Source organism: Metschnikowia bicuspidata, assembly GCF_001664035.1.
Source record: "Metschnikowia bicuspidata var. bicuspidata NRRL YB-4993 chromosome Unknown METBIscaffold_1, whole genome shotgun sequence".
NCBI lineage: Eukaryota > Fungi > Ascomycota > Pichiomycetes > Serinales > Metschnikowiaceae > Metschnikowia > Metschnikowia bicuspidata.
In genome coordinates, this window is record NW_017387731.1 from 1,572,931 (window position 1) to 1,586,345 (window position 13,415).

Below are 13,415 nucleotides of genomic sequence, written 5' to 3' on the forward strand. Positions count from 1 at the left end.
AAACATCCACGATATTATGTCTCCAGGCACCGGGCAGGCCCGACAACGTGAGTTCATGTTCGCCCTCGTCCAGCTCGGATTCCGTGGTGTCCTCAGGCCCCGGTTTGGATTTGCCGCAGCAGATTTTGCCGCACCCTGTTTTGCAATCTTGTCGTTGTTGGGTAGGTGCCGTGTCCTCGCCGGACTTGTTGTCTTTGCTTCTTCCGTCTTTCTTGTTTGCGTTTTCAGATTGATTGGTGATACGGCAAACACCCTGGACCTCGCTCTCCTTTCCACTTCCAACCTCGCTCTTCTTTTCAACCTCGCTCCTCTCAACCTCGCTCCCCTCGCCACTTTCAACCTCGCTCTCCTCTCCACTTTCAACCTCGCTCTCCTCGCCACTCTCATCCTCCTCGTGCCCATCCTCGGTTATGACCCAGAACCCGTCGTCGGCCATCATGGGACGCACCTTCTCCAAAGGCACAAACGTCTCGTTGCACACGTCCAAAAGCTCGCCCCCAAACTTCTTCTTGTACCGCATTTTGGTGCAGTCTTCCATATAGTAGCCCAAGTAATAGTAGCCGAGGTTGAGCTCGTGGCACATCTGCACCTCACGCACCCCCAGAAGCGTGCCTAGAGACAAGTGGGCGTGGTCGGGGTCCCAGATCAAGTACACGGACGAAACGCCGCTGGGAAGAAAGTCCAACACGGAAACGGCAATGAGCTTCCCGTCCAAATAGTAGCACTCGTGCGTCGGGCCCAAGCGCGTCACGTGAGCGGCCTTGCCGGCCTTCCAGCTGGCCACCCACGTGTTGAGCTCGCGCCACTGGGCAGCGTGGCCCTCGGCCTCGTGGTCCAAAAACGGGGACTTGCAGAGAAAGTCCGTGAACAGAGCCTTGGTGACCTTTTCCGGCTTGTCGTGGTGCACCACGGTCTGGTAGCGCTTGTACAAGGCGAACTTCTCCTCGCTGAACGTGGCAGGCTCGAAGCGAGTGCAGAATCTGGTCGACTGCTGCTCGGCCTCTATGAGCGAAGCCAACGAGAAGCGGGCGTTGGTCACGTGCCCGGCCTTCCCGCCGGGTTTTTCCCCAATGGCTCTTTTGAACCGGTTCACGACCTGCCGGTGTTCCTTCGAGAGGGCCATCTGCGCCAACTGCGTCCGGATAGTGTACATGCGGCAGCACCCCCGGAGCATGTCTCCCTTGTACAAAAAGTCGCCCAGGCGGCGGAATCCGAGGTTGATGAAGTCGTCGTAGTCGGCACAAGACATCTGCTCGACCTTGCAGCCGATGGTCACGTGGGTCGGCGCCGGGGGAATGTTGGTTTCGGCCGGATATGTCTTCTTTGCTGGCGAAACGGCCTTTGGCTTGCAGTGGCAGTAGCCGCAGTCGGAACTCTCCAAGTAGTAGGGCCGCGTGATGACGAGCGGCTCGCGTCTTTCAAGCACCATCTTTTATGTGTAGTGTATTTTGTGTGCTGATGTCCACATGGATATGGTGGTGCTGGGCTGGAGTAGGTGAGGTGCCGTCACCAGGAACGTGTGGGGCACGACATCAAAGGGCGGATCTGCCTGGAGATTTGGGCACGTACCATGAAAAGCTGTTGGGCAGGTGTGGTGGCTTTAACTGCCGCGGGCTTTCTTATGACATGGAATTCTTGCGTTTGTGAGCTGAAGACCACGGCTCGATAGGTGAATACTGTTTTATTAGGAAGCTTCAGCAGCGCGCACTGAGGGCCATGCTAGATAGGTGCAGTGGCCCGGGCTGGGACTGCTGGCTTTGGTTTGTGGGTTTTTTTTTGTGGGTTCTTTTTGTGGGTTCTTTTTGTGGGTTTTTTCTGTGGGTTTGTGGCTGGTTGATGGTTTAAGTTGCCATTTTCTGAGGCGGTCACCTGGAGTTGACTTCTTCCTTCGGTGCCCATATTCTGTGTTCACGCGAATGTGGTTTCTCGCCATGGCCGTATTGCTGGTTCAAGGCGACTTGAACCCGGCTTCCGTTGTTGGATGAATGCCGGGACAAAAATATTTATAGGAGCAAATCTTGTTGTAGAAATTCACTCCAATCTTTGCGCCCGTTTCGTAAGCTCTTCGGATTTGCTCGGTGAACCCCAACTTTTGGAGGAGCACCCGGCAATTCAAAGGTGCCTGTACTATGGAGCGACCCGGGGCCACTGCACCGGGCCTGTTGTTTCGGACCAGCGAAGTAGGCTGTTTCTGTGCCGATGGGGCATGTTCCAGAACAGTCTATTTTCAGCGCTTGGCTTTTCATTTACGGGCAAAACAAGCGTGCACTTGGGTTTTTTGTTGAAGGCGACCAGTTTGCTGTCCCTGGCAGACACAATGAATTACAATTCAAATTATGTAGCTACATGAAGAATAAGAGTCTTGAATCTTATGAGTCAGGGGTATTTTGATGGCAACGCTATCAATCCACTCGATAGTAATTTATTGGTTTTTAAAATTCTACTTGTTAAGAATTTGCACCCATTTCCACCGCGTCGCACGAGGACTGGAGGGATCTCACGTACTGCGAGATGAGACGGACCAAGCAATACTCAACAAGGAACAAACCCTTTTCTGTTTAGCGGTCCAGAGTGTAAAAGGTGGGTGTTTCGTCTAAGAGTTTTTGGTGCTTTGGTATTTTGGTATTTTAGTATTTTAGTATTTTATTTTGGTATTTTAATATTTTGGTATTTTGTTTTGTTAAGTTGGTATTTTATTTATTGTGTTAATATTTCGGTGTTTTGGTGTTTCGGTATTTTGGTGTTCTGGTATCTTGGTGTTCTGGTGTCTTGGTGTTCCGGTATTTTGGTATTTTGATATTTTTGTTTTTTGTTTTGGTAACTTGGTAATTTGTTTTATTGTTTTGATATTTCGGTGTTTTGGTATCTCGGTTTGTATTTTGTTTTGGCTTTTTTGGTGAGGAGTCGGAATCTGCTGGGCCTATGTTTGAGGATGCGACACGTGATATAAGGCAGTCTCGTTGCATGGGGCCCGGGTACTGGTAATTTATCTACAAATATCTAAATATTTTCTCTTGGAAATAATGGCAGCTTTTCGGCTGCTGAACCATTAAGCCATGCACGTGAACATTGAGCGGCAAGCTCGCCAGCGCTAGAATCTGCCGTCTGCGTTCTCTTGATTTGGGTCGGAGACAAGAACCACACTTAGCCCGCCCATTGCCGGATAAGAGGCTGGCGGCTTTTGATGTCACTGACACCCAGCTATATATTCCAGGCAGCTTATAGATGGACGCGGCTATTTATCTACTGCTATATCGCGATCAAAGTCTTGAGGTCTAGTCTGGCGTCAGGGGTCGAGAAACAAATGGGTGGGTTCGAGGAATTTGGCTACTTTTTCACGTGAAGCGAATGCGCCAATGATCTAGGAAACCTCTGGTGGGTGGGGATTCCTATGGGGCTTACTCGCATACAAAGCTATCTACTGGTGGCCCTGTTGTCGGGGACTTCCGGCCCCTTCCAGGCAGTCTTCCCGTTTTCAGCAAGATTTAGTAGCTCCACGCCGCAGGCATGAACATTAAGATGAAATTTCTAGGCTGGTGCTTCGTGTGGTGGTTCGGGTATGGGCTGTTCTGATTGCTATCCCCAGGGACAACCAAATGATGGCAACTACTCAGGTAAAAAAGGGCTAACATAGACAAGGAGCGTTCGATACTAGTTGTTTGGAAATTTCTGCCGGGATTATATTGCCGGACATCATTGGGTACTAAGGTCATGGGAGCTTCAAATTGGACTACTTGGCAGCGTCGACACGTGTATTTTGGGCGGTCGGCTTGCGGCCAGAACTGGCCCCAGAACTGGCCTCAGAATTGGCCCCAGAATTGGCCCCAGAATTGGCCCAGGGCCGGCCGCGCAGCCCCACTGGTTCCAAGTCCAGTGATTAGAGGCCACCCCAAAACAACCCATCCGAGTCTTTACAAAAGCACCGCCACCCAGAACAGGCCCGGGGCCCACATGCCTTGCCAAATTCCCCAACACCCCCTTAAATTTCCCAAAAGCCTCCCCGATCCCGCCACCCCAGGCAGGCCCAGCCGGCCCCAAGCCCCGGCCCGTGCACCCGTGCATCCGCGCGGCGGCCCCATACAAACCGGGCCCAGGGCCATTGTTCCTTGTCCGCCGTTGCCCGCTTTCTCCAAGTCGTCCAACCACTTCACAAGCCGTATTCCCCGCACATCCCCACGTGACCCCACCAGTCCATGAGCACCGCCAGCCCCACTAAACCCGCCGCCGGCCCGGCCGTCAAGCCCGAGCAGCCCGGCGCCTCCGGGCCAGGCATCGACATCAAAAAGGAAGACGACGAGGAGGCCGCGGCCGCCGACCATGCGCTTCTCCTGGACCCAGAGGACTACCTCGAGGAAAATGAGTCGCTCGACATGAACCTCGGCCGCGGCGCGCAGAAGGTCTGGTTGGTCAAGTTGCCCCGGTACTTGGCCGACCGGTGGACGGACCGGGCCAACCTCCACGGGCAGCAGTTGGGCGAGGTCAAGATCCGGCAGAACCCGGCGGCCGCAGCAGGCCGCAAGAAACTCGAGGTCAAGCTCGTGTTGGACGAGCGCGAGCGGTCCGACGAGTACCCCCTGGAGTACAACCTCTCGATCTTGAACACACAGGTCAAGAACTCGTACGTGTTCAGCGAGCAGAACTTGCGGCGCTTCCAGCAGGAGCGCACGGAGATGGGCGACATGCCGGCCGCGCCGGCGCTCCCGGACTTGGAGAAGAACGGCGTGCAGAAAACGCCGGGCAAGTTCTTCCGCGTGCAGAAGAACGGCTCCGAGGACCGCAAGTACGTGCCCTTTGTGCGCACCATCCCCAAGAAGACGAGCCTTGCGGGCAAAATCGTGCACGACTGCCAGGTCGTGCCGCTGAGGGGCGACTCCAAGTACTCTCAGATGCTCAGCAGGCGCCAGCACATTGGCCAGGAGAAGGAGCGGCCCAAGGTCACGTTTTTGACCGACATCCCGGGCGTGGTGCAGTCGCAGGCCGGGCCGTCGCTCACGGGCAAGAGCACGTCCGTGTTCCTCAAGTCCACGACCCCCAAGAGCAAGGCCGAGGGCCGCGCCATCCGCATGCCCAAGAAGGACTTGTTGGACTTGCTTTTCCGTCTCTTCGAGGAGTACGAGTACTGGTCCATGAAGGGGCTCAAGGAGCGCACGCGCCAGCCGGAGACCTACTTGAAGGAGTCGCTCGAGTCCATTGCCAACCTCATCAAGAAGGGGCCCTACACCTCCAAGTACAACTTGAAGCCCGAGTACAAGCGGTTGCGCGACGCGGAGCGCGCCGCACGGCTCGGCCAGGTTGCCACCAACGAGGCCGAGGACGAGAAGGACGACGACGACGACGACATGGAGGATATCATATAGTGCGTGGCGAGGACCCCGCTACATAGAGCACAGCACCCGGGAACTAGCTTTGGGAGGGGTGCCCATACAGCTCGACACGGCCAGCCGTGCACCATCGGATTTTCCTCGGGGCCGCTTTACAGCTGGGGGCTTGCGGCCCTGGCTACATGCAAAAATCGATTTTTACCAAATGCGTTTATTAGAGTAGTAGTTGTTGATTTAAGCAACAGTCTTGATCTCCAAGGAAGGAGGCAAGGATTGCTGCAACTTCTTGGCCTTGGCGGTGTCGTTGACAACCAAGGTGTATTGGTATCTGGAGCCTCTGACCTTGAACTTGGTTTGCTTGAAGGTCTTACCCTTTGGGTTGACCTTCTTGTTGACCTTGACGGTAGCAGAGGTGATGTCAGCTCTTCTAGCCAATTCAACGAATTCCTTGATGTCCTTGATCTCTCTCTGTAAATGTTAGCATATGTGTGGGGTCGGGTTTTCGAGACAACGCTGTGCCTAGTGAGAGATTCCACTTGTGTTTACATGGAAATTGGTTTCATCTGGCATCACGGTCCACTATCTAGATAATGGATTCGTATACGGTGTCGAGCGGATGAAGCCCCGTACTGTTTCCATTTTCCGTATCCAAATAACAATCCAGGATCGCAATGGTGAAGTACAGGGCGATGAAGAAAATGGTTTAACAAGCTTCTTGAATTAGTGGAAAAAGCAAGTCCATGCTAATCGCCTAATTCCATGAACACGGCCTGGAGTAACAATCAACAGTACACGGCATCCCAACATTCATCCATCTCGTTTTGATCTCACAGCATTCGTCTTTAACTCTGCGAGTCTTCAAGTCTTATACATACAGCCATTGTGTTGTGTGGATATGGTTCCTTGAAAAAAATATTGGTAGATAAATTTTCGATGTATTTTTTCCGCGTGCGGTGCACCTCCAGACACCGCGGGCCTGTACGGGCGATGCGTTTAGGGTACGAGCCCTCGTCACGTGACGAAGCCCTGCTGGGCTGCTGTTTCGACACCAATCCAATGCCAATGGTACATGCTGTGGACCTAATCCTTATGATTAGAGGGGCCAAATTTCAAATTCCAGTCAAATCTGCGTTTGGGGCGGTAGTTTTCGTGGGGCTTTATTAGCGACGACGCACTCTCAATATAGTAGCCCCCAATGGCGTGGCTCCGATCAACACAGGCAGTTTTGTGAACATACAGAAGCCCAAATTAGCTTTTCCAGAGATCAGTACTTTAATATGATCTAAGGTGTGTTGAATATGACATGAAAATTATACACATATGGCTAGCCAAGGTGCTCTACATTGTCGCACGCTTTGAGCTGGCAGGAAATGATAGATACGCGGCCGGGCATTGAGTCTACGCCTCGCCAGTAGAACGGCCGTGTCGAAACGAAGCAGAACACCGCATGTTTGTGTTTGAGGCGCACGGTGTTTTGCTTTATGTCAAGGCTTTTGAAGATGCCGATGGAAGCAGGCGTGTATTTCGGATAGGGCATTTGCAATACAGATTGCATATTAAGTAGGGCCCTATAGTGGGGCATTCATCAGAGGTGAGAGCTGTGCACCAGAACTCAAAATACTAGGTTCACCAGAATACTAGCACTCTATATAATACTAGACTCTCGAGGATACTAGACTCTTTAAACTACTAGCACTCACTGAAACACCAGCACTCTTTAAAATTATTAGACTCTCCAGAATACTAGCAGTATTCGAAATACTAGACTCCAAGAAAACCAGCAATCTTTGAAATACTAGCACTTTTCAAAATCCCAGACTCTCCAAAATCCCAGACTCCAAACTCCCCGACTCCAAACTCCTTGACTCTCCAAATTCCTAGACTCTCAAAATCCTAGACTCTCGAGAATACTAGCACTCGCCAGTATACTAGCACTCACTGAAACACCAGCACTCTTCAAAATTATTAGACTCTCCAGAATACTAGCAGTATTCAAAATACTAGACTCCAGGAAAACCAGCAATCTTTAAAATCCTAGATTCTCAAAATCCTAGACTCCAAAACCCAAGACTCTCAAATTCTAGACTCGCGAGAAACTAAACTCTTCAGAATACTAGCACTCTCTAAACTCCTAGACACTCCAGAATCCAAAGATCATACATCATACGTGAACCAAAAGTAAATCTGGTAATATAACAAAAGGTATAAGTAAAGAAACTTTAGGTCTTTTTTGTAAATCTAGCTCTTGAACCTAAAAAGGTAAATTCAATTTTGAACCAGGCAGGGCATCTATGATACCCAAAGCTAATTCAGATAATCTAAGACAGCTAACAGTGGTATCGCCAAGGGATTAATTCGTACATAAAGCATTGAAAATGCTGATAGAGTTAATCTGAGAACCAACGTTTTCAGAACATTCTCATTGTTGTAGACCAAAAAGATCACCTAGAACTGCTCTTGGAGATATCTACTGAATTGGTATTCGCTATAACTGAGTCGTGCAAGCAAATATAACAAAATGTTTTGATCTTCTACCTCACGAACATATTATGAATCGTATTTCTGAAACGATAGGTGATAAACGTATATTAGAAGTAACACTCAAATATCTTAAAGCTTCTTATATCTTATATAATGAATTACATAAGAGTGATAAAGGTATACCACAAAATACCAGCACTCTTTAAAATTACCAGCACTCACCAATGCACTAAAATACTAACACTCTTTAAAATACTAGCACTCTCCAGAAGATCAAGCTCGCCAGAATATTAGCACTTTCGAGAACATCAGCACTCTTCAGAATACTAACACTCTTTAAACTACTAGCACTCTTCAAAATACTAGACTCCAAAATCCTAGACTGTCTCTTCATGCGGCCGCGTGTAGCCCTGGCGACACGTGCTCTTGGCTCAACGGCCCTCGAACCCGTGTCTGTGTCTGGTGCCGCTCCCTCCTTGGAGTGTGTCATTGAGGGGATCACTGGAAATAAACTTCGCGGACGACTGCCGCTAGGACCCGAGCTCCTTTATTGTCTGAAGACATTCTTCATGGATACATGTGTGTGCCAGTCAGAGACCGGCGAAGACGCGAGCACTGTCAGTGTGTCTTAGTCAGAGAAAACCGTACCTACGAAAATACTACACATCCATCTTGGGTTTGGGTCTTATAGAGGAATTTTCCCTGTAAACAGTGTGTGGCATGTTGTTTGCAAAATCCTGATACTATAGGCGCAAGAAAAGTGGACACCCGGAACCCCAAATGTAATGGGCTTCATTACTTTATAAGACTACCTAGCAGTAAATGATATCCAGTTTCTTTTTCAAACTTGCTCCTGTACTCGAGTCCTTTGAACAATCCGCAAAACTGCCTATTCTTCTAAAAGCTCCTCTGGAAGGCGAGAGCTTTTATTAAGTTAATTGAGCAGCAAGTCTTTGGGGGAGCTCAACCATAGACGCAAATAAAAAGTCAAGAAAGCGCAGTTGAAAGCAAGGTTGAAAAGGTTTGCGTTCCTTTTTCTGGGGCCTGAGCATTGGCATAAAGTTCTGAAAAACACCATTTTTCAGGTAATGAAACTAAAGCTAATTAGAAGAAATAGAAGCCAAATAACTAAAGGCAGCGTACTTTAGCATTTTGCTAGCCATTCGTGAAATTCAAAGGCAATCTGCAAGTTATTTGCTAGATAATTGCTGACCTCAGCAATATTCAGCCACTCAAATTCAAGATTACGTTACGTCAATAGTCTGAGTGAGTGAAAAGAACAAAAATTTGGTTTCCAGTTCATCCGCAATATAAAGGTCGACTTTTCATTGTACCTATGAAAGTCAGTAGGACATATGAGATTGAGATCGTCAGCCCTAAAGAAAAAACAAGAAGTGTTCAATTTGCTCAGATATGTGGGCAAAAGACGCACCCAAGATTTTATTTGAGCTGTGCAAGATGTCAGACAAAGCCAGTTAATTGAACTTATGTACGTTTCATGCCTACCACCATATAGTTTTACACCATAAAAAACGAAAGAGATCGAGCCAAAAATCAGTATAATTAGGGGCTGAAACAATGGGGAATGATTGAGCTGTATCAACCCCTGCTAAGCATAGACCCTGCTCATCGCCAAACTCCAAATACTTATGTAGATTGGGTATTAGTGGTGCAATCATGTTACATTGGTAAGGTTATGTTGAAATTAAAAGATGATTCAACTTTGAAGTGGTTAATGCAAATAGGGACAATGCGATAATTTGTTGGTTTTCAATAGTCTTTTTTCTTTGGGAAGGTTCTGAAATCAAGTATCTGAATGTGTACAGATGCAATGTTTAAACAAAAGACTTTATTTGATGTACTTGCTCTCTGCACTAAATACTTGAATTAGCCGGTGTTTAGGTATTCAAATCTACGAGCTGGTTTCAGAACTAATATTCAAATGATTTGACTGCGGGCCGTTTGAGTTTGGAAACGCTCTAATGAAGCGTTGATCTTATGATAAAATAATCCATCAGTACGACATCACGAAGATAGCGCGCATAATCAAATGTTCAAGAGTGCCAAATTCACGAATCTTTAGCTGATAGAAAAGTTGGTTTCGACCAGGGATGTTTCCAATTATTGTATCCGTTGAAAACAGTTATATTGAAGCAGGCTTTCAGGAAGAAATACAAATCATCCGATTGTGAAATAAAGTTACTGAGGGCGAGAACTCTGCTACGCTTGGTATGCTCTTTCAAGTCCACAATATGAGAGAATCGTTTACGAAAATCAAACAAGTACTATTTTCAATTTGGCCAAAGCTTTCTCTGCATTTTCAAATGCTGTTTCCCTGATCTCCGAAGGTTTACTTGAACTCAAAAGATCTACGCTTCGCAGCACTAAATCTGCCTTCTACTCAAATCGAAGACGGAAACTCATACACAAAAAGACTATCAATACAACTTATTATTATGGAACAACACTTGCAAACTTTATGAATATGAGAAGGGCTCCGTATTGATTATGATCCAGCATCAAGACTTGTTAGTGATTTGTAAATGTAGAGTTCTGTTTATTCCTATATATCTTACGAGTGGAGAAAATATCGAAGAGGCGAAGACCACACCGATGTATTTTTTGATTTTTTTTTTGATATTTTTTGACTTTTTTGATTTTTTTTTTGATTTTTTTCCTTTGATTTTTTTGTTTTCAAAACAAATAGAAATTGCGGCCTGTTTCAACCGTTGTTCATCAGTCTACGAGCGATGTGGCTATCAAATTAGTACCACGGCGCTGTCCATTGACCCAATGGCCAGCGATTGTCTCAGGTTTTGAGACATAAATGCCTTCTTGGTGGCGCTTTTTGATAATCTTCTTCGCATATTTCGGCCAACATCAGGAAAAGATTAAAATCAGAGGAGCGCTGTTTCATCGACGGGTTTGACCCCAAGGAACCCTTCTGATCAGTCAGGATTGATTCCATTGTTGTCGCCATGTTAACGCTCCGTTCAGGTCTTTTCCGGGAATTTTTGCGTTTCCTGCCTTGAACTCTCCAACCATCATCAGAAATATTAGATACCAAAATATTAGATACCAAAATATCAGACATTTCAACGGTAGTCCCGACATGTTTGGAGCCCATATTCTCTCCCGCGTCTTGGGGAGATTCTTGGAGCGAATCCTGAGTGTTTTCTTGGCTGAGTCCCAGATTTTTCTCATCAATAGATTCGAAAGCCATGTCCATACCATTGCTGACTGCATTCAGGTTCAGCACCTCGTCGTTTCCCATAGTCAAGTCCATAGCCCGAGAAATGCCAGAAATCACGTTTCCAAGAGAAGAGAGCTCGAGCTTTCCAGGAACTTTCTTGTATTGTCTGCTTGGGCGTGATTCCTGATAGTCATTCTCATCGATGTCAGCCAAAACCAGAAAAGGATTATTAGAAAAAGGAGAGCCAGGGGCAGCGGATTCTGGATCACTGGCGAGTTTCTTTTCGAAAACAGTTGCCTTAGTCCCAGAAACTGTCTTTACTTTTGTGCCAGCTCTTTTGCGAGAATTCCTGCGCTTTCTCCCCTGAACTTGCCACCCAGACTCCATGTCAATATCTGGGTTAGCGGCAGGCAGCAGAGCAATGGCTTCCACTTTGGGGATCTCAAGTTCCCCACTGAAAATAGAATTGTTGTCCGGGAACAAGTTTCCTTGCGTTCTTTTGATCTCATCAGTCTCAGTGCAGTCTACAACTACGGCTGGCTTCATAAAGATACCACCAGCCAAGGAGCCAAGCTTTGAGTCTGAAATGAAAGAAAGAACGGAAGAAGCACCAGTTTTCCCGTCGGAAAATTCCAAAAAGCTACCGTCGCTTGATGGAGAGAAGGCAGGAGAGCAGTCTGTTTCTGTGGCCTTTGAATATCTGGGATGAAAGGAAGCAGAGGCAGCAGCAATTTGAATAGAGATGAAATCAGTATTAGTGTCCCCACCAAGAGTCTGAATCTCAGGTTCAGCCCCAAAGGGGCCAGAGTAGTATTCTTCGATTTGAACAGCGCTCAAGTCCATGGTGGCAGATTCTGCCTGGACCGAGAGTTCAATAAGGAGCACGACAAGAAAATAGCCTGTGAGGCAGAGCGCGGCGATTTCCGAAACGCAATTGATGAGTCTGAAGCAAAAAATCACTTGTGCAATCATGATGGAGCGTATGTTCGTGAAGAAGGGAGTGATGGACGAGAGTTTGCAAGAGGTGGAGCGAACACTTGTTTATATAGGAAAAGTGACTTTTTGCAGTCGGCGGCCTAACAAAGTATGGCTGCGAAATCAGGCTGTCGATTCGCGGATCGACATCTATGTCGAGTTGCATAATAACTGTGAGGGACCCGGGGAAGACATACGTGTTCATGCCCTATATTATCACAAGTTTGAAATAATATGGGCGGCGATTCTGGTATTTAGATTAGTTGGATCAAAGGGGAAAAGTTGTGGATGTTGGACGACATTTCATTCGGGCTTCAACATGATATCTGACGGCACCCACAACAAGCGTGCATAGACGGAGTAGGTGCTTTCGGGGATCATCGGCAAAAACTGATACTAGGGTCCGAACGCTAAGATCTATACTTTGACGATCACCACTAGCGTATGTTCCATGTGATGACCTGTATTAAAATACAAGCTTACTGTGTTCACTGTGTTCTGTACTAGTACTCAAAACACCAGCACACTGTGTCGATTACGTTCTTGGTTGATACGGGCAACACCCGCTATCCTGTTTTTATAGTAATGACTTGACATGCATCTTTCGTCTTGCCCTTGATTTCTCGGATGTCTGTTCGCAGGCATTCTAGTCACACGTGAGGGTTCATGTTAGTTGCATCAAAGATCAACTCGCCGCCCTCCAACTTAACTTTCATGGAGCGAACCCTCACATCTGCCAAGGCTATGACGAGAAGAGCGCAGAAATATATAATTGCTGGCGCCTTGCAGGATTAGTGTCAACGTGCGCGAAAGAGGAAACACCTATTCTAGGTCATACTATACCCTGGTGTCTGATATCACATCTTAGTATTGCAAGCGTCCATGTGTTTTTATTGTCGCTGATATTATGTGAAGATTTGAGTGATGGAAGGGGAGAATTGATGGTGTGACTTGTCGAAATAGGGATGGCTCGGAGACTTCTAGAGCTGGCGTGTCTATAGGGCCATTAATCTGCGCAGATCTCACTGCAAAAGTGCCCGTTCATACCGATGTCTTAATTTGCCCTTCGATGCTACTCTCCGAATCCTAGACTCTCAAAGTCCTAGACTCTCAAGTCCTAGACTTTTAAAATCCTAGACTCTCGAAATCATAGCACTCACTAAAATACTAGCACTCTTTAGAATACTAGACTCTCCTGAATACTAGACTCTCCTGAATACTAGCAGTATTCAAAATACTAGACTCCCAGAAAACCAGCAATCTTTGAAATACTAGCACTTTTCAAAATCCCAGACTCCAAAATCCCAGACTATCAAAATCCTAGACTCTCGAAATCATAGCACTCACTAAAATACTAGCACTCTTTAGAATACTAGACTCTCCTGAATACTAGCAGTATTCAAAGTACTAGACTCCCAGAAAACCAGCAATCTTTGAAATACTAG

At 47.2% G+C, this 13,415-nt stretch overlaps 4 protein-coding genes across 4 annotated transcripts in view; 1 reads left to right on the forward strand and 3 right to left on the reverse strand.

Annotated features, from left to right (window-relative positions):
• Window positions 1-1,661, reverse strand: part of METBIDRAFT_29681 (arginyltransferase) — a 2,522-nt gene extending 861 nt beyond the window's left edge. The window contains exon 1 of the mRNA XM_018855457.1: window positions 317-1,661. Within this exon, the coding sequence (XP_018713630.1) occupies window positions 317-1,429 (1,113 nt within the window). The 5' untranslated portion in view covers window positions 1,430-1,661. The remainder of the gene's footprint in view (window positions 1-316) is intronic.
• Window positions 1,662-2,651: 990 nt separating this feature from the next.
• Window positions 2,652-3,075, reverse strand: METBIDRAFT_100945 (uncharacterized protein). Its single transcript, XM_018853682.1, has one exon. The coding sequence runs from the start codon at window positions 2,964-2,966 to the stop codon at window positions 2,706-2,708; it is 261 nt and encodes an 86-aa protein (XP_018713631.1). The 5' UTR covers window positions 2,967-3,075; the 3' UTR covers window positions 2,652-2,705.
• A 1,118-nt stretch (window positions 3,076-4,193) lies between these two features.
• METBIDRAFT_9454 (transcription factor IIF subunit) lies at window positions 4,194-5,357 on the forward strand (the record flags this gene model as incomplete). The annotated part of the gene is made up of 1 exon (XM_018859394.1): window positions 4,194-5,357. The coding sequence occupies one exon, from the start codon at window positions 4,194-4,196 to the stop codon at window positions 5,355-5,357; it is 1,164 nt and encodes a 387-aa protein (XP_018713632.1).
• Window positions 5,358-5,456: 99 nt separating this feature from the next.
• On the reverse strand, window positions 5,457-6,249 carry RPL38 (60S ribosomal protein eL38). Its single transcript, XM_018853684.1, has 2 exons — window positions 6,197-6,249; window positions 5,457-5,789 (listed from the first exon to the last, which is right to left on the reverse strand). Exons 1-2 carry the CDS (start codon window positions 6,200-6,202, stop codon window positions 5,556-5,558), a joined length of 240 nt encoding a protein of 79 aa, XP_018713633.1. The 5' UTR covers window positions 6,203-6,249; the 3' UTR covers window positions 5,457-5,555.
• Window positions 6,250-13,415: the final 7,166 nt, after the last annotated feature.